This window comes from Trachypithecus francoisi, unplaced genomic scaffold (genome assembly GCF_009764315.1).
Source record: "Trachypithecus francoisi isolate TF-2019V2 unplaced genomic scaffold, Tfra_2.0 Lachesis_group20, whole genome shotgun sequence".
NCBI classification, from domain to species: Eukaryota; Metazoa; Chordata; class Mammalia; order Primates; family Cercopithecidae; genus Trachypithecus; species Trachypithecus francoisi.
The window spans coordinates 7,161,382-7,182,123 of record NW_022681466.1 but is presented as its reverse complement, the minus strand read 5'-3'; the positions used below and the strand labels follow the sequence as shown (position 1 = coordinate 7,182,123).

At 56.4% G+C, this 20,742-nt stretch overlaps 1 protein-coding gene across 1 annotated transcript in view; it reads right to left on the bottom strand.

Moving 5' to 3' along the window:
* Positions 1 to 608: 608 nt before the first annotated feature.
* UNK (unk zinc finger) overlaps positions 609 to 20,742 on the bottom strand; it is a 46,177-nt gene continuing 26,043 nt past the window's right edge. The window contains exons 2-16 of the mRNA XM_033182218.1: positions 17,247 to 17,456; positions 15,000 to 15,176; positions 14,703 to 14,833; positions 14,078 to 14,213; positions 13,411 to 13,528; positions 11,732 to 11,816; positions 9,475 to 9,617; positions 8,856 to 9,056; positions 8,215 to 8,280; positions 7,568 to 7,742; positions 6,586 to 6,687; positions 6,264 to 6,452; positions 3,717 to 3,898; positions 2,855 to 3,112; positions 609 to 2,120 (exon numbers count right to left, since the gene is read on the bottom strand). Coding sequence (XP_033038109.1) covers positions 1,965 to 2,120; positions 2,855 to 3,112; positions 3,717 to 3,898; positions 6,264 to 6,452; positions 6,586 to 6,687; positions 7,568 to 7,742; positions 8,215 to 8,280; positions 8,856 to 9,056; positions 9,475 to 9,617; positions 11,732 to 11,816; positions 13,411 to 13,528; positions 14,078 to 14,213; positions 14,703 to 14,833; positions 15,000 to 15,176; positions 17,247 to 17,456 — 2,329 coding nt within the window. The 3' untranslated portion in view covers positions 609 to 1,964. The remainder of the gene's footprint in view (positions 2,121 to 2,854; positions 3,113 to 3,716; positions 3,899 to 6,263; positions 6,453 to 6,585; positions 6,688 to 7,567; positions 7,743 to 8,214; positions 8,281 to 8,855; positions 9,057 to 9,474; positions 9,618 to 11,731; positions 11,817 to 13,410; positions 13,529 to 14,077; positions 14,214 to 14,702; positions 14,834 to 14,999; positions 15,177 to 17,246; positions 17,457 to 20,742) is intronic.

Here is a 20,742-nt window from a genome sequence, read left to right as displayed (position 1 = left end):
GGGGTTTCATCATGTTAGCCAGGATGGTCTCGATCTCCTGACCTCGTGATCCGCCCGTCTCGGCCTCCCAAAGTGCTGGGATTACAGGCTTGAGCCACCGTGCCCGGCCCTGTTTTTGTTTTTGAGATGGGGTCTCACTCTGTCACCCAAGCTGGAGGCAGCTGTGCAATCATGACTCACTGCAGCCTGGACCTCCTGGGCTCAGGTGATCCTCCCACCTCAGCCTCCCTAGTAGCTGGGACCACAGGCATGCGCCACCATGCCCAGTTGGGAAGACACTGTTCCTCTGAGAAACAATTAGGGGCCCTATTGCCAGTCACCGCTAACCACACAGCCCTGAAGAGTCCTAGGGCCTGGGAGGCCTCTGTGTCCAAGGCTAAGTGTCCCTGTGTCATCAACCCCTAGGCCTAGGTCGGAAAGCACTTGAACTGTTTTGGGGCCCAATGGGTCCAGGAAGCTTCCAGGCCTCTCCAGCTGCCCTACCACACCTCAGGGATATGGGCACCAACTGTTTCCATGGCTGAGGCAGGGCTCCTGGCCCACCTCATAGTTCAGAGGCCCTCTTTTGGGACCCACTCCCCCTCACCCCCATGTAAACAAGCTACCACTGCAAGTTCATATTTTATTTCCAATAGGTTTGGAGCTTTGTTGATTTTTGCATTTTTGTAAAAAAGGAAAAAGTTTTCACTTAACTCATTGAAAGCCCTTTCGTGCTGAGCCCAAGGGGGAGCCTGGGCCAGGACCAGACCCTCTCAGCCCTCTTGCTCCTACCCCAGACACCCGGTGCTGGGGGTGTGGCTGCTCCCCTCCGCCCACTCTGCCCTCCCGCCCCTGCTGCATCTCTCTCTGTACAGAACAATTTTTAAAATGGAAGCTAAGACACAATATACACTGGACAGGCACACACACACGCACACAGGCATCCGCCCAGAACAGGGCGGGACACCAGCTGCACTCAGAGAGCACCAAGGAATGCATACGGAGCCCCTCCGGCTAGGAGGGCAGGGCCTGGGCCCCCTTGGTCCTCAGTCTGCACTCCTCCCCGCCAATTGCCCTGCTAGCTGCCAGAGAGGGGAGGGGGCAGGGAGAGCTGGGGGCAGCTGGTAGTGGTCGGGGGGGTGGGGAGGTCATAGAATGAGTGCCAGCCTGGTAGGTGGCCCTGGGGCCAGGAGGCTCTTGTGGGGAGTCCAGGGGGAGAGGACTGAGGGTGGACCCTCAGGAACCTGAGGGCTGGAACTCCTGGGCCTTGCCCCTCGAGGAGCTTCAAGGGCCCAGGTGTCGGGAGTGGGGCTGGCCCTGCAACGCTGGCCTCCAGCCCTTACTCTTCTCCCCAGGACTATGCATTTGGTAAACCTAGGAGCTAAGCCAGCTGAGACCCCCAGCACAACCCCTCAGGCCTCCCTGAGGCCCTCACAGCTGGGAGCCAGGCCTGCTCTGGGGGACCCACGTCTTCCACACTCCACCCTTGCCCTGGCAAGGAGGTAGGGGGAGCAGGGCCTGCCCTGAGGGCTTCTCCCCTCCCCTTAGTGCCTTCCAGTCCCACCCTTCCCGGCTCAGGCCCCAGGAAGAAGTTAAAAATAGTTAGTTCCTACATTAAAAAAGAGACAGAAACAGATTATCTGCCAAAAGGCCAGTGGGAGAAGAGGGGATGTCGTCTCTGCGGTAGGAAGGGCAGGGAGTGGGTAGGGGAGGACTGCAAAATAGTTTCTTCTTTTAAAAAGTGCTTGGTAAGTCTTTTAAAGTGTGTGTCTATATCTATGTACAGATATACACACAGACACTGTCCACACCACCACGCATACCTGCACACATACGGAAATGTATACATATACATAATCATATACATACATACATACATACACATATATATATATATATTCATATATATATATTCATATATATATATATACTTTAAAAAGTCCTAGGTGAGAAGATCTGGGCCAGGCTGGGCCAAGCCTGCAGGGTCACGACTGGAGGGTGTGGGCCCGGCCAGGCTGGCAGATGGGGCACTCACTGCCCTCAGCACAGAGCTCACACAGCGCAGCATGTTGGCACGGCAGCACTGCCCGCTTCTGTTCCTGACACTTAAGGCATTTCACCGACTGCATGTGGAACACGGCCTGCAGGGAAAGGGGCATTGTGGTCACCATCCATGGGTCTGGCCCCAAGCTGAGCAAGGAGTTCCCTTGATCCTCACTTCAGCCCCCTTGGGATGGGGAAACTGAGGCACCAAGCTCAACAGTGTGCTCCCAGACCCCTATTGGCAGGTGAGAGAGCAGGCTGAGCGTCCACCTCTGCATGGCGCGTGGCCAGGCTGCCACAACGCCCACCCCTCACAGACGCTTCACCCAGTCTCACATTTGACCTTGTAATCCCCAAATGGGGAAAATGAGGCCCAGAAAGGGCTGAGACATGCCCAGGGCCACAGCTGGGGGCCTGGCTGCCCGAGAACAGAGGAAAGACAGCTCTTCCCACCATGCCACGTTGGCCCCTGGGACCCAGCAGCAGACCTGGGAAGGCAGGGGTAGCCCTGAGGTCCTGGGCCTCACTGGAAGGTCCACTGCTCCATGGAGGGTATACAGGAGGACGCATCTGGGGCCCAGACATTTGAGCGCAGCTTGGTCAGGGCTGACCCCAGGGGTGCTAGGGGTGGCACCGATACGCCTCACCCCCAGCCTTTTCATGTTCCTCAGTGCACTCTCCTCACCCACTCCCAGCAGGCCGGCCTTTTGAGTGCTGGCCCAGTCCTGGGCACAGGCTCTCAGGAGGGTAGCCGTCCCCGGAGCAGCCTGGACCAGGTCAGATGGCTGAGGCCACCGTCCTCCCTACCCAGTGCTCCCCGACCTGGGCTGACCTTGTCCACTTGTTCCAGATGGGCCCGCAACTGCTTCTGGAGGGAGTAGAGGGTGGAGAGTGAGAGCGCCTCCAGGTCAGAGAAGGCGGGCAGGGCCTGGGGCTCGGGCCCTGCGTGTAGCCGCTCCAGCTCCTCCTGGAGTTTCTTCACCTGCACCTCCAGTGCATCCCGCTGCTCCCGGGCCAGCTCGCACTCGGCGCCCGCTGCACTGGCCCGCTCACCAGCCTCCTCCGCCTCTTTCTTCCAGGCATCACAAGCCTGTGGGCCCAGCATATAGTCTCGTCACAATGGCCCTGCCCTGCCCCCTGTCCCCAGAGAGCACCATCTCTCGGGGGGCCACTCTGGCTGTGGGGCCTGCTGGGAAGCTGGGTTGGCTGTCTAGGAGGAGAGCAGGAGGAAGCTGATGCTGTCTGCACAGAGGTTTCAGGACCTACAGGAGACTCTCCCCTCTGTGGCTGGGGAAAGGGGCCTGGGCCTAGCACAGCAGGGGGCACAGGGTAGAGCTGGGATTCTGGCCCAGCACCCATAGGGTAGCCGGCTGCAGCTGGACAGGGGGCCCATTTCAGAACCCAGAACCTTGGACTTGGAACCCTGGAGAGGCGAGGCTACTGGGAGGAGGCAGGTGGTCCTGGGACAGACTACAAGCAGCTCGCAGAGGGAATTCGAAGCCTGCAACAACAGTAACCACCCAGGGTCCTGACTGGCAAGGCAAGTCCTCCCAGGGGGAGAGCGAGCGAACAAAACTAGTTTCTGCTCTGTTCTGCAAGCCCCCGCTTTCCCCCACCCCACGCCCGCTCTGTGAAGGAAGGTCTTGGGCTGGATGCCACCAGGTACTGGGGAAGGCCGATGTGGGGCCTGGTACCTGCTTGGCCTGCTTCCAGGACTCCTCCCACTGCTTGATGGTGCTGTTGGCTTCATCCAGCTCTTGCCGAAGTCGGGCCAGCTCAGCAGCCCCTGGCCCTGATAGGAAAGCAGGGGAAGTGCCCGGGGAGAAGCTTCCAGAGGCAAAGTGCTCCCAGATGCTGCTATTCATCCCGTTCAGACCTGCCCCAGGGAGGGGAAGAACATGAGCTTCGGAGGGCTTTGGGCCCAGGCCCTGGCCAGCCCTGCCTCAGGGGTTCGACGGACTGGCTGTCCACTGGATGGGTGTGCAAGGCTCCAGCTAGTGTCAGGCCAGAGAATTTTACAGGGACAGGAAGGCTGTGAAGGTGCAGGTGGCATGGGCGGAGTCAGACCTAACCTTGAGTGCCACCTGCTACTTGGTGCCACTCAACTTCTGAAGCTCAGCATTCTCCTGTGGGAAACGGGACTCCCATTGCTGACCTCACAGGGTAACTCAGGGGACTCAGGAAGTACTGCATGTGGGAGTAGTCCCAGGCCCCCGATAGTGGCCATTTGTAATTGTGGCTTCACTTGTACGCTAGGGCCTTTTTGCAGCCTGATGTGAGGCCCAGGAAGAGATAAAGGGAAGACAGGCCACAGCCTCATCGGATGGCAGAGCTGGGGCAGGAAGAGCTCAGGGAGCCTTGGGGCCATCCCCCTTGTTTTACAGACGAGGACCCTGGATAAAATGTGTTACCAAGGATCACAAAAATGGTTAAGTGGTAGGGCCAGGACACAGAGAGGGGGTGTGGTTCCAAAGGCCTACACTTTCCAGTCAGCTATGCCGCATGCGCAGCCAACCCAGCTGTCCTCTGCTCACTCGCTCAACAGATGTTTACTAACATCAGGTCCCCTTGCTCTGGCCCCCAGGACAGCCCCTGGCTTCTGAGAAGGACCCATATCCACCTCTGGCCTCACTCTGCCCATGTGTACTTTCTGGTGACTTCTTCCTTACTCCGTTTCCCACTCATCTAACCAGGATGTTCCAGAACCAGATTTAAGATTATTGCTCGGCTCTCTGAGCCACACAAGTGCACCTACAGAGGAGGGACTTGGTCCTGTGTGGGGACCTGTGGCATGCACTGTCTGAGCCATCTGCCCTGTCCCAGAGGAAGACCTCAGGGTCACTCCACCCACATGAGACCAGCCCTGTGGCAAGCTCTCCTGTCCCACCCATCTCTCCTCCTCCCTCGGAGAAGCTCTCCTGACTCTGCTGTCCAGGTAGGCCCCTCTACAATTCTCAGGAGGATCCCAATGGCTGGACACCTCTGCGTCCCACAATGGCCACAGCTGTTGGACAGCAGGGAGTGTTGCACTCACACCTGTATCAATATACCTGTGCTCAATAGTCAAAAGGTACAGGAAGGAGTGTGTGGCCAGCAAGTGGAGCTAAGTCAAGATACCAGCAGAAGCCGGGCATGGTGGTGCACGCCTGTGGTCCCAGCTACTCAGGAGGCAGATATGAAAGGATTACCTGAGCTCAGGAGTTCCAGGCTGCAGTGAGCTACGATCACGCCACTGCACTGCACTGCACTCCAGCCTGGGTGACAGACTGAGACCCTATCTCGAAAAAAAAAAAAAAAAGATTCCACCCGAATATGGGGCAAGTCCGAAAAATACAACACCAAGCACCTAAAGCTAACAGAATCAACGTAACAGAGAACAACAGCCTCTTCAGCACTGGAAGGTGCTAAGAAATCCACGTGCTGTTCTGGGATCAGGAATGAGATAAGGGAAGCCACCACACCCAATCAGAACTCTGAAGGGCTCAGTCCCTGGGCCTGAGCAAAAGCTGGCACTCCCAGGGAGGGAGCTCCTGGTCTCTGCAGCTGCTGGGGGAGAGTGAGAGCTGTGGTGCCACGTGCTTCTCATCCTGCCCTCAGGAACATCCCGACACACACAAGAGGAGATGCACAGCTGACCCGTGGTGGCACAGGCCTCTGTGCCATTCTTCTAGCCACTAAACCTTGAAGTGCCCTCAGAAACCCCCAGTCCCTACCATTCTAATTCTGTGGGCAGCCTTCTGGGCCAGCCCTGGGCCTCCCTGGAGCCTCTGCCTGGCAGGAAGGGCACCCGGAGCCAGGGGTTAGCCTGTCTGGCTTCTCCCTTGGTCCCCTGTGAACCTGGCTGGTGTGAGCCAGCCTCTCGGAGCCTGGGGTGACTGGGCAGAACAGAACCATGCTTTGAAAGAGACCAGGCCCAGCCCTGGTGACTCTGAGACCGCTGCTCTCTCACCTGCACTGGCCTCGTGCCTAGCACTTCAACCCCATGACTCCATTCAATGCTCGCAACAATGTTAGGAAGTGGATGCTGCCATTATACCCATTTCACAGCACAGGAAACTAAGGCAGAGAGGCTCAATCACTTGTCTAGGGTCACACACACAGGAGTCTCACTCTGCATCCTGGCCCAAGGCCTCTGCCCTAACCCCAAGCCTGGCTGATACGCCATAGACAGGGTGGCCAGAGGCACCTCTTAAAGGCCCAGGTTGCTGCCCCAGTTCTCAGTGAACCACTCCCCCTCTTACCCAAAGATCCATGTGATGCTGAGGTTCCCAAAAATGTGTTTTCCGACTGGCTCAGGTGGCCCTGGGGCTGCTGCAGGAAATGTGAGGAGAGGCTGACAGGAGGGGACGGGGATGCTGAGTGGAAGGAGGCAGAGCTGCCCAAGGAGCCGGGGATGTTCACGGGCGCAGAGCTCTGCAGCAAGCTGCCGCCTGCAAGAGAGGCCCGGGGAGGGCGGGCTGGGTGAGGGCAGCGGAAGCCAGGCGGGCCACATGGAGCAAGGGGCCTGGGCCAGGCGGGGACCCGAGGAGTCCTCCAGGCTGCCCTGCCCACCCACACCAGTACCGATGGTGATGCTTCCTGGGTGGGGCACTGTGCTGTTATCGAAAGTCTTCTCCAGGGCGGCCACGCCAAACTCATTCAGGTCCAAGTCATCCAAAGCAGACTCTAGGGACAGAGAAGAGTGGGCTGTGACCTCCCGAGGGCCCATCTGACCCTGACCCCCTCGTTTCCTGCCCACGCTGCATCTTCACGTCCATGCTACGCTGGGTCTGTATTCTCCCAAGCCCCTTGTATTCTCCCAAGTGCCCTTCCTTCAGCTGCTTCCTATGCCTATCCTGACTCTTGACCTCTGACGCCATCTGCCAGTCATGTCCAACCCAAATGCCTCTCCTTTCTGAATCCTTCTGACACTTCCAGGAGGAATCATATCCCCACCCAGGGTCCCTGCCTCAGACAGGGATCTTGTCCCCTGATGTTACAACTCGAGGGTCTCAGCCCCGGGCTCAGTGGGGGTGGGCGGGTCTCTGGGCCCTCCGGGGCTGGTAGATAGCAGGTGCTTGACACATGTCCACTGGGTGGGAAGTTTCCCTCTAGAGGGCAGGGGCAGCACGTTGTCATCTGTCTCCCCAGTGCCTGCCACAGGACCTGGCACAAAGCAGGCACCTAGAAATGAGGACTGAAAGAAAGGAGCCCCAACTTCTAGCACCAGGAATTCTGAGAACGCTGTGCAGGGTGTTCACTACACAAGGACACCAGTGAGATGAATGGGGACTGAATGACACGTCTTGGGGTGAGACTGTACTCGCCAAGGGGAAAAGGCACCTCTTTCTAATTTGCGCAAAGGAGCTCTAAGGGCCAGTCTTGGCCCTACACCTTGGGGTCATTTCCCCTTTAGCTCGAAGGACGCAGAGTTCCCACCCCCTGATTTTCCCAAGACAGATGTCTAAGGGGTCTGGTGTGCTGATTTGAGACTTGCTTCAGAGACTGGGGGGTTCTCTGACCCCAGACCCAGTCCTGGGCCTGCAAACAGAAATGGCCTAGTTACCTATGACTGACTCTACCGTGTCGCTGGTGGGGTAGAAGGGCAGAGCGTTTGCATTCATGCCGGGGATGCTGCTGGTGCCCACTGGGCTAGGGGGGGTAGCTGCCAGGCTGGAGGTGATACTAGAAGAGATGCTTGAGGTCAGGGGGCTGCCTGCGGGGAGGATGCCCAGCATGTCCTGCAACGAGAGAGGGAAAAGGAGAGGCAATGGGAGGCCTGCATATGGAGGCCAGGACGAGAGGCTGAAGAGGGGCTGGGGACAAGGGAAACGGCCCGTGCCAGCTCTAGTCCTGGTGCCCCCATGCCCACACGGGCCCTGGCACACCCGACACCTTGCCGAGAGCATGGAGTTGGAGGTGCGGAGGTTGCCAGGCCCGCTCACCCCTACGATCCTGTAGCAGGGAAGAAAGAAGCAAGTACAGGCCCTGGCAGAGTGCAGAGGCTCCAGGAACACTTTCTCCACTGAGTCTAGGAGGTGAGGGCTCCAGGGCCTGACCCCCTACCCTCTCTGGATTTGTGGCTGGGACTCCACTTTAGTCCTGCCCTCAGCTTTCGGGGAAAGTGGTGCCTCCCACTCCCCAAAGCCTCCTGGGGTTCTGGGCCAGTCCTGTCCACAGCAGAGGGGAGGAAGGGGGCTGCGAGCTCTATACCTGTTTGGGCTGAAGCAGAGGCTGCTCTTGACTCCTGGGCTCTAATGAGTGGGGTTTTAATTTGGCCTGAGGGAGAAAATTCAGGGAGTGGGTGAATGTGGTGCTGGGGCATCCCTGAGTCCATCTGACCCTGAGACTGCAGGTAGCAGGGGGCAGGTGGTGGCAGACATGCAACCCCTCTTCACATGCATGCACACACCCCCTTCTTCCTCCCCACTCCTACTTTCTTCCCCTATCCTAAGCAGGGAGCTACCTTTCTCCTCCAGGTGACACTAGGCCTCATGTAAGCCCAGAAGGTTTCTCTCCAGGTCCAGTTAGGGACCCCTGTGTCCTGCTCCCCCAGACCCTGCCTTTCTATGAAGGCAGCTCAGGGCAGCGGAAGGACCGCACCCAGGTGGGATCCGGCTTCTCTCCTAACCAGCTCTGCGGCCCCGGGAAGGCTGTGCAGCCTCCCCAGCCTTCCTGTCTTCAGCTGCAAATGGGCTGATACTGCTCCCTCTGTTCAGTCCTGAAGAGGCCGAGGACAATGGAGTCCTAGCTCCCAATCATCCTCCCCATAGCTGGACCATGACACTCCTCCAAGATTCCCTTGCCCCATGCAGGAGAAGGCTAACCTCACTGCTGCCTCCCTCATCCCTTACCTGGCATTTGAAATTTTTCAGGTACTCGGCTCCCACCTGGTCTTCCCTCTCGAAGCCAGGAGCCTTCTTATAGCTGCCAGGGGCCAGGCCAGACTCCCCGGGGAAGACAATGCCCTCCAGGTTTGGAGGCTTCCTGATGGAGCCCGGCGGAGAGCTGCAGAGGTTAGACGGGCTGCCTAGGCTGCTGTTTCTACAGAGGAGCTGTGGAGAAGGAGGGAGGGAGGGAGTGGGCCCATGGGCACAGTGCAGGCTGGTGTGTGGCCCGCCCTCCACCCTCCTCAGAGGGAGTCTTCAAGGCGCTCAGTTCCACTTTAATCTGCCAACGAGCAGCAGAGACCACTCTGGGAGCCCGAAGCTCACGAGGGAAAGGGGGGTGACCTTTCAGGCTGTGTCCCTGCCACCAGTCCTACAGGCTCACCAGCACAGCCTCTGGAGACTGCCCTACCCCACCCCCGTGCCTGGGCTTTTGACGAAGAATGCTGAGATGGAAAAGACAGATCCCCCTGGCCCGAGGACAAATACCAGGATGACCTCCCAAGCCCAGGCTGAAAGGGCCTAGGAGGCAAGTGTTGGCTCTGTCAGGCATGGTGCCCACCCACTCCCCAGGATGGGCACGTACGGCACTGAGGTCAGGGGCATGCGGGCTGGAGGGGCTCACAGGCACCGAGTCTCCGGCAGCAGATGGCATGTACAGGACAGGACCCGGCTGGGTGGGACTGGACACAGCTGAGGAAGGCTGCAGGTCGTCACTTAGGGGTGGCTCTGCAAGAGTCAGGGGCAGGGGTCAGCAGGCCCGAGCCAGCTCTGTCCCTCCAAAAATGCTCCTGGGTCCCTTCCAAAGGAGACCACGAATCCCCCGGCACATAAAGGGAAGGTTCCTACGACATCTCTAGTAATGCCATGTCTGTGCATTTACTGTGTACCAGGTACTGTGCCAGCACTTGGCAGTGATTGTGAATCTTCACGGTGACCAGAAGATACCAGTAACATGGTCTCTGTTTTATAGACAAGAAAACTGAGGCTCAGAGAGGTCAGGTAAACCCACCAAAGTGACAGAGCTGAAAAACAGAAGAGCTGGGACTTGAACGCTGATCCACACAACTCTAAAGCCTGAATCACTTCCTTATGCTGTCTTTTTTTTTTTTTTTTTTTTTGAGACGGAGTCTTGCTCTGTCGCCCAGTCTGGAGTGCAGTGGCCGGATCTCAGCTCACTGCAAGCTCCGCCTCCCGGGTTTACGCCATTCTCCTGCCTCAGCCTCCCGAGTAGCTGGGACCACAGGCACCCGCCACCTCGCCCGGCTAGTTTTTCGTATTTTTAGTAGAGACGGGGTTTCACCGTGTTAGCCAGGATGGTCTCAATCTCCTGACCTCGTGATCCGCCCGTCTCGGCCTCCCAAAGTGCTGGGATTACAGGCTTGAGCCACCGCGCCCGGCCTTTTTTTTTTTTTTTGAGACAGAGTCTTGCTCTGCCGCCCAGGCTGGAGTGCAGTGGCCGGATCTCAGCTCACTGCAAGCTCCACCTCCGGGTTCACGCCATTCTCCTGTCTCAGCCTCCCGAGTAGCTGGGACTACAGGCGCCCGCCTCGTCGCCCGGCTAGTTTTTTGTATTTTTTAGTAGAGACGGGGTTTCACCATATTAGCCAGGATGGTCTCGATCTCCTGACCTCGTGATCCGCCCGTCTCGGCCTCCCAAAGTGCTGGGATTACAGGCTTGAGCCACCGCGCCCAGCCCTTATGCTGTCTTAAGCAGGCGGTGCCAATGCCCATGGCCGGGGCCCACCTCCGCATCAAGACTATGCTTCTCCCTCCCAAGGCCCTCGATTTCTTTTCCATTCTCATCTCAGAGATAGGGCCTGAGCCTGGAAAGAGGTTAAGGAGACCCAGGGCAGTATCTTGGGGTGGAAAGAGGTGTTAGCAGGTACAAACTAGAGCTCTGTCTCTGAGACTGGTGGCAGCCCACAGTATCATGCTGAGGATCCAGACCCACACTGTCTCACAAGGCAGCCGAAAGCCACACGTGGCTACTGAGTACCTGAAATAGGCTGGTCTGAATGGAAAGATCCTGTAGGCATTAAAATGCACATGAGATCTCACAGACTTACTACAAAAAAAGGTAAAATGTCTTGATAATTTTGTATATTGAAATAATAACCTTTTATATTGGGCTACATACAAATATGTTATTAAAATTAATTTAACAACATACTTTCCAATTAAAAAAAAAAAATTTTTTTTGACAGTCTCACTCTGTTGCCCAGGCTGGAGTGTGGTGGCACGATCTCGGCTCACTGCAACCTCTGCCTCCTGGGTTCAAGTGATTCTCATGCCTCAGCCTCCCAAGTAGCTGGGATTACAGGCATGTGTCACCATGCCCAGTTAATTTTCATATTTTGCTATTTTTGTTAACGTGCTTAAAGATTTTAACTTTAAAATGACATGGGGTTTATACAATATGGGGGTTGCATTATATTATAACTGGCTAGCTCTGCTCTAGAGGCCTGAGCAGCACTTAGCAGAGAAGAGCTCCATGTTCCATTAGTGATATTTGTCATGGGTATGACATGGGGTGCCTGGTGGGATTTGCCAAGTCAGCTATGGAAGGCACAGTGCCTCAACCCTCCCTGGAACCATAAGTGCCCAACCAGGGGGACAATCCCTGCAATCTCTATCTCACTACTTTGGAACCTCTAGGCCGTCGAGGCTACTTCCAGAAAGGTGGGGGAATGGAGCTTCCAGTAGGGACAAGGCCCACTGCTGGCAGGCCGGAACTCCTGTGCAGGGCGTACTGCCAGGGGACATCCCCGGCCTGAGCCTGAGCAGGCCAGGGAGGGAGGAGTGGGAGAGGGCACTGCCCTGGGGCAATGGGAACAGCATACGTTCTACGTGGGCAAAGGCGCAGAAGGGTCCTCGGGGACAGCTGCCCGACTGCTGCATGTCGTTGCACTTGGTGGACTTGTAGATCTGGAGGGCAGAGCAGAGGTGGGTCAGGCTCAGGCCCTGAGGGAAGGCTGGGCAGGCTCCCCTTCCTCCAGCATGGGTGGGCTCCCCTTCCACCCAGCTTAGTCATCTCCTGCCCTGTGTCCCCGGCCCCTCCCCTCCCCTCCACTATGTCTCTCCCTACCAGCTTTTTACTCAGACTCCTGAGGCAGCCCACCACCACTCCCCACTGTCACTGACAGCCTCCCTTCTGGGGTCACAGGTCCCACCAGCCCTCCCAAAGGGATCCCCCAGCAACTCTCCACTCACAGGCATGGCCAGGACTGTGCCTCTGAGTGTGTCTCCTGGGCATTAAGAGAGCCACAATCTCAGGCAGCCCCCCCTGCCAATGTGACCCCTGCCAGGATACCCTGGGTTGCGACCTATACTAAGTAACCTTCCACTGTTGTCTGCAGCTACATAAGGTAGTTTCTGTCCGCGTGTCTACTTCAGGGTGTCATGGCTTCCATGGAACACCAAGGGCAGGGACTGCAGGTGCCTCTCTGAACCCCAGACAAGACCTAGGCACACTGATATGGCCCAGGCTACCTCACTGGGCCAGAAGGCAGGGGAACTGTGTTAGGGAGGTTACTGATAATCTAGGCCCTGATATGAGACAGGACAACGGGAAGCAGCTTATTTTTTCAATCCTTTTTTTTTTTTTTTTTGAGACGGAGTCTCACTCCATCACCCAGGTTGGAGTGCAGTGGTGCGATCTCACCTCACTGCAAGCTCCGCCTCCGGAGTTCACGCCATTCTCCTGCCTCAGCTTCCTGAGTAGCTGGGACTACAGGCGCCCGCCACCACACCCAGCTAACTTTTTTTTGTATTTTTAGTAGAGATGGGGTTTCACCGTGTTAGGATGATCTCGATCTCCTAACCTTGTGATCTGCCCGCCTCGGCCTCCGAAAGAGCTGGGATTACAGGCGTGAACCACTGCGCCCGGCCCCTTTTTTTTTTTTTTTTGAGGGAGTCTCGCTCTGTCACCCAGGCTGGAGTGCAGTGGCGCGATCTTGGCTCACTGCAACTTCCGCCTCCTGGGTTCAAGCGATACTCCCACCTCAGCCTCCTGAGTAGCTGGGGTTACAGGTGCTTGCCACCAAATCCGGCTAATTTTTGTATTTTTAGTAGAGATGGGGTTTCACCATGTTGCAGGTTAGTCGTGAACTCCTGACCTCAAGTGATCCACCCACCTCGGCCTCCCAGAGTGCTGGAACTACAGGCATGAGCCACCATGCTTGGCCCTATTTTTTCAATCCTGAGTCACTGGATTACAAGCACCATGAGTGGTGGAAAGCCCAGAGTGGCCAGGTTGCCCCACTCCATCTACACCTGCCCTGTCAGGAGGCCTGGGGGACACAGAACTGGAAGCAGAGGGCTGCTTGCTGAGTATGGGCTCAGAATAGAAGATGCCAAATTCAGTGTGCGGGGTTCCTCTAGGCACTGCCTGGGGAGAGCCGGTGGCCACAAGTCCCTCTTCCAGGATGGCATCAGGATAGGTTCTGCCAACATCTCCACTGACCCCGCCTGCCTCTCCTTACTTCCCAAAGCCACCCCCCGACCCTGCTGTGGGGCCCACCTCGGGGTGGAACTGCTGCTCGGTGCGGGTGTGGCAGTACTGGCAGGCATCTCCGTTCTCACATTTGCCAGGGTCTCCCCACTCATCCCCGTGCTTGACGTTTGGACATGGAGATGACCTGGCCAACAAGAGGGCAGGGTCAGATGGAAAAAGGAGAGGGTGAGATCGGAGCCTAGTGGGTGCCACCTGGATCCAGCCTTATAGGCGTGGGCACAGAAATGGAAAAGACCAGCTGCAGAGGCAGGGCCTTGCTGGTGCCACAAGCCAAGCTCCTTCTCTGGCCCAGCCTGGCCACATCACCACAAAGGATACTGCTTGATTCCCCTCGGCCAGGCCCTCCCACTAGCCCAAGTAGGGTCAGGCTACAGCCACAACCACACTGTCCACACTGTGGCCTGCTCCTCATCCAACACATTCCCCTCAAGATCAGAAGCGGTGGGGCCTCAGAGACGGTCTGACCAGGGTCCTCATTCATGCAGGAGGTGAAGCTGGGCTCCTACTGTCCAGCCATCCTCACTGTGCCCTCCCCTGGGCCCTGGGCTTGCGATCCTGTCATCCCCAGGACCAGCCTCCCCTCCTCCCAGAGAGCCACAGTGGGAGCAGCCTCTGTCTGACCCCTTCCCTGCCACTCCTCCCTCCCATGGCTGGCCTCCTGGGGCCAAAGGACCTGTATTTGTGCTTCCGGGGGCTCCGCCGCCGGTCCTTGCTGTTGTGGTAGTAGGGACAGGCATAGCCTTGGCGGCACAGCCGCGGGGGCTTCTTGCAAGGCTCCGTCTTATAGTTCCCCAGCACATAAGCAGTCTCTGCACAGGGGGCCAGAGGGCAGGGGTCAGGTGAGAGGAGCTGGAGCACCCCAAGACTAGCAGGACTGGAGTGGAGGGAAGGAGAAGCCACTGGGAAGGAGTCCAAGACAGGAGGCCCCTGCGAGATGTGAGTAGGGCCCCTCCTCCCAGGCCACAGCACCGCCCCAGGTGCAGCAAGGACGACAGATGCTGTCCGTCAGAGAGACACTCACAGCTCACAGGGTGAAAGGGCACTCTTGCAGAGCTGAAAACCTTTGCATGTGCACTTACGTACGTGCCTGTGCACATGTGAAAGCCTGGGGGGATCTTGGGAACATGATGTGTCAGAGAAAACGCCCCTGGAGGTGCCTTTTGAATGGTGGGTGTAGGGTGGGATGTGGGCCAGGTCAGGGCTTCGGCTACAGCAGGCAGTAGGTGGTGGTGAGCCAAATCCCCAGGGCAGCTATGAGCAGGACAGGGAGGGCGCGGCCGAGGCGTGGATGCCTGTACCTTGCCACCGAGGCTCCTCGCTGAGGATCTTTTCTATCATGGCGTGGCTCGCAGCCCCAGCTGACTGGCCCTCTATGCTCCCTTCTACTGTGGTCTGGCCATTCTGCAAGGCCTCCATGGCCTGAAGCTCCCTGGGAGGAGAGGAAAGAACAGAGAGGGTGGAGAGGGGGCATGAGAGGGCAAGAACCAGAGTGCCAGCCCTCCACTGCAGTCTGAGGTACTCACCGTCATCAGCCGCCAGGCCCCTGCCCTGGACCCCAGCCTACTGCCATCAGCCCAGCCCAGCACCCAGCCCACCTGATGTCGTAGACAGGGGAGCGGAGGTCATGGGGCCCGTGGGCAAAAGCGCAGTGCAGGCCGTTTTTGGTGCAGTTGCCTTTTGAGTCTGTCTCGTGGATGCAGATTCCAGTTTTGTAGTAACGAAGGTGGTACCTGCGCTCAGTGTCTCCTGTGGTTCTGTGCAGGAATGGGCACCTGGAACATGGTAGTGGGGGTCACTCAACTTTGCTGCCTGCAGCCTAGGCTTCCCTGTTTACCCCCTGCCCTTTCCCCAACTGTTTTTTTTGTTGTTGTTTGTTTTGTTTTCTTTTTTTTCAGACGGAGTCTCACTCTGCTGCCAGGCTGCAGTACAGTGGTGCGATCTTGGCTCACTGCAACTCTGACTCCCTGGTTCAAGCAATTCTCCTGCCTCAGCCTCCCGAGTAGCTGGGATTATAGCTACACGCCACCACGCCCAGCTAATTTTTGTATTTTTAGTAGAGACGGTGCTTCACCTTGTTGGCCAGGATGGTCTCGATCTCCTAACCTCATGATCTGCCCGCCTCAGCCTCCCAAAGTGCTGGAATTACAGGCGTGAGCCACTGTGCCCGGCCTTTCCCTAACTGTTGAACGGCTTTCACTCTGGCCTGGAAGGTACACTAGGAAGAAGGCAATGGCGAGTCCTCCTGCGGGGTAAGAGAACTGCCCTGCTGCTGCCTGCAGCCTAAATGGGGCCCAACAGGGCCTGGCATTCCTGGGCAGGACAGACATCTGGGAGAACAAATGCTGCCCAGGCTTGGGGGTCATCAGAGAAGCAAATGATCTACTCAAAACCCAGGTACAGCCTTCATCCCCTGAGTGCTTCTTTAGGCTAGGGGTAGGGTCAGCAAGCCTTGGGCCTCTGTGAGAAAGAGGTGCTAGGCCGGGCCAGTAGCTCACACCTGCAATCCCAGCAGGGAGGCTAGGCAGGAAGATCATTTGAGGCCAGGAATTTGAGACCAGCCTGGGCAACACAGTGAAGACATCCCCCCACCCGTCTCTACAAATTAAAAATGTTTTAAATCATGGCCAGGCACGGTGGCTCACGCCTATAAATCCCAGCACTTGTGGGAGGCTGAGGCGGGTGAATCACCTGAGGTCAGGAGTTTAAGACCAACCTGGACAACATGGCAAAACCCCATCCCTACTAAACTAAAAAAAATTAGCCGGGCATGGTGGCCTGCACCTGTAATCCCAGCTACTTGGGAGGCTGAGGTAGAATTGCTTAAACCCAGGAGGTGGAGGTTGCAGTGAGCTGACATGGAAGTGCTAGTGGAGGCAGGTGCCCACTCCAGCCTGGGCAACAGAGCAAGACTCCATCTCAAAAATAAAATAAAATAAAATAAATGAACTGAAGCTGGGCATAGTGGCTCATGCCTGTAATTTCAGCACTTTGGGAGGCCAAGGAGGGCAGATCACCTGAGGTCAGAAGGTCGAGACCAGCCTGGCCAGCATGGTGAAACCCTGTCTCTACTAAAAATGCAAACTTAGCCGGATGTTGTGGTGCACGCCTGTAGTCCCAGCTACTTGGGAGGCTGAGGCAGGAAAATCACTTGAACCCAGGAGGCGGAGGTTTCAGTAAGCCAAGATTGCACCGCTGCACCCCAGCCTGGGCAACAGAGTGGAGTTTGAGGGTGCAGCGAGGATGGTGCCACTGCACTCTAGCCTGGGCAAAAGAGGGAGACCCTGTCTAAATAAATACAATTATACAAATTTTAAAAAAGAAAGAAGGCTGACGTAGGGAAGGTTCTATGAGACAAGCAGGGTCAGTGAATGTTCCATCAGTGACACTCCCAGGTGTGGCACCTCCTATGTCTGTCAGTGCTGTGCCCTATTTCTCTACAGAGATTTGCAGTAAGATATTTAGGGTCAGCAAACCTGGGCACCAGTGAGGTGCTCTCTCTAAACAGCCAGTTTTGGTGGGAACTGCATGGGATGTGGCAAGTGTACCTCCCGGATAGGGAGAGGGGCCCTGTGATCCCCATGGGAGGATGAAAAAAGGCCAGGGAGCCTCCCTTAGGCTTCGTGAAAGAAAGGCGTCTTAGGTTTCCTAAAAGTGGGAAAGGGAAATGGCAACTCCACGCAGCCCACCACCAGGGATGGTGGGGTCTGAGCCCAGGATCGGGCCATGGGCTGGGCTGCAACCAGTCCTCTGGATGGCTTCCCAGAATCTGCCCAGCCTACCCTGAGGGCATCTGACCCAGAAGGAGACATGGGGCTCCTCTGAGGACAGCCTGGGTCACTCACTCGTCGCCCTCCGGGCAGAGGCCTGTAGCCTCGTCGTACTTGGTGCAGTAGACGTCAGGGCTGTAATTGAAGGTGCCGTCCCGACGGCGGATGGACCGGCGGCGCCGCTGGTTCACAAAGTGCCAGTGGAAGCAGGTGTAGGGCCGATGCTGCGTGCATTTGTGTTGCACAAAGAGTGGGCACTGCTCCGTGCGGAATTCCTTCAGGTATCTGCAGAGAGAGCCCCACGTGGGGCAGGCCGGGAGCAGAGAATAAAGTCTCTTGCTTCCCAGCAAGAAGTTAGCTGCCAAGTCCCCTGAGGGCCCTGCTCTGGGGTGCTAGTTCCACTGGGACACCAGGAGAGACCCAGAGCTGTAAGGCTACACCTCAGCTCTAGGATCCAAACCAACACCCCAGTCCCACAGCAGCCTGAAAGGCAGGAACTAGAGACCACAGGGGCCTCGGCGGTCAGCTGTCTGCTGTGTTGACCAGCTGTGGCGTTAATCAGCAGCTTGGTTCTCTGAGCCCTTTCCAAGGTTTCCCAAGCCAAACCACTAATCACAGGCAAAGGGCTGCAAACAAGAGCATGAGGCGCCTCTGCCAAACTCTACAGGCCTCTGCTACCCAGGTCCACCTGCCTGTTGTTGCAGGCCTTGCCTGTAGCATGAGCTGGGGCTGTGGGCTGAGAGGAGGAATCTGCAGATAAGCACTTAGGCTTTTCAGCTCTGAAGCTGAAAGCCCAGGTCACAAGGCATCCCTCGGGACTACTGACTCAGTAATTACCGTCCTGTCTGCCCGCCTCCGCCCAGAGACATTTCCTAGCACTACCTAGATCTGTGCTTGGGGAAAAAAACTCATACTGATGTTCTGAAGAGACCCGCCCCCCAACCCCGCCCCTGCTGCTCCAGCCTATTCTGTCCCCAGTCATGTCACCTCACGTTGAATACCTGCAGCAGCCGGGCTATTTATCTCCTGGGGGCATGAAGCTGTCTCCTTTTGGCCGCCTCCTCCCAACCTTCACTGGTCTCTCTCCTCTGCCCTGCATGTGTAACAGCCAAGACACTCCCAAATCTCTTCTCCCACATCCCACCCAGTGGAAGGCCCCAGACCCACTTACCCCCTTACATCTGGGTTTTTGTTCGCTACATGTGTCCAGGTTGGGGGGTCTCCTAGATGGGCACCCCCGCCCCTGGCCCCAGGAAGGACAAGCAGTTAGTGTAGTTCTCTTTAGTCTCCCCAGCCTAACAATGCAAGCAACAAATGACTTGGGATAGGGCATCTAACGCCATTCAGAAGGATGGTGCCAGAGGCTTGGAGACTGCAGAAAGCAGCATGAAGGGAACAAGTCGATCCAAAAGAGGGATCCTTGACCCAGGATGGGATGCAGGAAGGAGGAAGGGGGAAGCGGGGAGGAGAGGTACTAGCGCATGAAGAATTTGAAGGTGTTTTCGAAACAGGAACAGTATGAACTTAGAGACAGAGTGTGTTTGGTTCTAAGAGCTCCCAGTACCTTTGTGGATGTGCATGGAATAGGAAGGGAACAGAAACGAGAAAAGGAGGATGAGGTGAGGTGCAGGAGGCAAACTGCAAATTTCAAGGGCTTCATCTCTGGGCTCCAGGTACATCCTGAAGACCCCAGGCAGAAATCTGGAAGGCCCCCTACAGCCTGATGCTCTCCCAGTCCCTTTGGCATTTGAAGCAAAGGTTCTTCTCCTTTACTGTCTGGTTAGACAGAAAACTGTGCCCTGCTGCTGCACACACGTACCAAGCCTGGCACTGAGCTGGGATACCCATTCCTCAAACTGTTAGGACCATCCCTCTCCTGGGAGGTACATCCTCTTCCTGACTTTTTGGACCCACAAAGAAACTACCTCAGGAGGTAACAGAAAATGGGAGAGAAGGAACTTTCCTGAAAGAGGGAAGCTGGGCCCAGAGCCAGCAGCACAGAAGAGTGAGGCATGGTTAGAATAGGACAGAACACTGAGTTAAACTGGAATCTCATGTAAGCAATGAATAATATTTTAGCCTAATTAAGTATCAAATATTACATGGGACATACTTATCTTAAAGAAATTATCTGTTTCTGTCAGGTGCGGTGGCTCACACCTGTAATCCTAACACTTTGGGAAGCTGGGGGGGTGGGCGGATCATCTGAAGTCTGGAGTTCAAGACCAGACTGGCCAAAATGTTGAAACCCGGTCTCTACTAAAAATATTAAAAAATGGCTGGGCACGGTGGCATGAGCCCATGGATGCCTGTAATCCCAGCACTTTGGGAGGCTAAGGCAGGCAGATCACAAGGTCAAGAGATCGAGACCATCCTGGCCAACCTGGTGAAACCCTGTCTCTACTAAAAAGTACAAAAATTAGCTGGGCATGGTGGCCTGTGCCTGTAGTCCCAGCTACTTGGGAGGCCAAGGCAGGAGAATCACCTGAGCCTGGGAGGCGGAGGTTGCAGTGAGCCGAGATCGCACCGCTGCACTCCGGCCTGGCGACAGAGTGAGACTCCATCTCAAAAAAAAAAAAAAAAAATTACCCAGACATAGTGGCACATGCCTGTAGTCCCAGCTACTCATGAGGCTGAGGTAGGAGAATTACTTGAACCCAGGAGGCGGAGGTCGCAGTGAGCCAAGATCGTGCCATTGCACTCCAGCCAGGGCAACAAAAGCAAAACTCCATTTCTTTTTTTTTTTTTTTTTGAGACGGAGTCTCGCTCTGCCCCACCCAGGCTGGAGTGCAGTGGCCGGGTCTCAGCTCACTGCAGCTCCGCCTCCTGGGTTTACGCCATTCTCCTGCCTCAGCCTCCCAAGCAGCTGGGACTACAGGCGCCCGCCACGTCGCCCGGCTAGTTTTTTGTATTTTTTAGTAGAGACGGGGTTTCACCATGTTAGCCAGATGGTCTCGATCTCCTGACCTCGTGATCCGCCCGTCTCGGCCTCCCAAGTGCTGGGATTACAGGCTTGAGCCACCGCGCCCAGCCGGTGCAAAACTCCATTTCAAAAAAAAAAAAAAAAGAAAAGAAAAGAAATTATCTGTTTCTTTTTTTTTTTTTTTTTTTTTTTTTTTTTTTGAGACGGAGTCTCGCTCTGTCGCCCAGGCTGGAGTGCAGTGGCCGATCTCAGCTCACTGCAAGCTCCGCCTCCCGGGTTCCCGCCATTCTCCCGCCTCAGCCTCCGGAGTAGCTGGGACTACAGGCGCCCGCCAACCTCGCCCGGCTAGTTTTTTGTATTTTTTAGTAGAGACGAGGTTTCACCATGTTCGCCAGGATGGTCTCGATCTCCTGACCTCGTGATCCGCCCGTCTCGGCCTCCCAAAGTGCTGGGATTACAGGCTTGAGCCACCGTGCCCGGCCGAAATTATCTGTTTCTAATGTAACTGGCATCTTGGTTTGTTTTTAAGAGACAGGGTCTTGTTATGTTGCCCAGACTGGAGTGCAGTGGCTGTTCACAGGCTCAATCATGGTATATACCACAGCCTCAAACTCTTGGCCTCAAGTAATCCTCCTGCCCCAGTCTCCA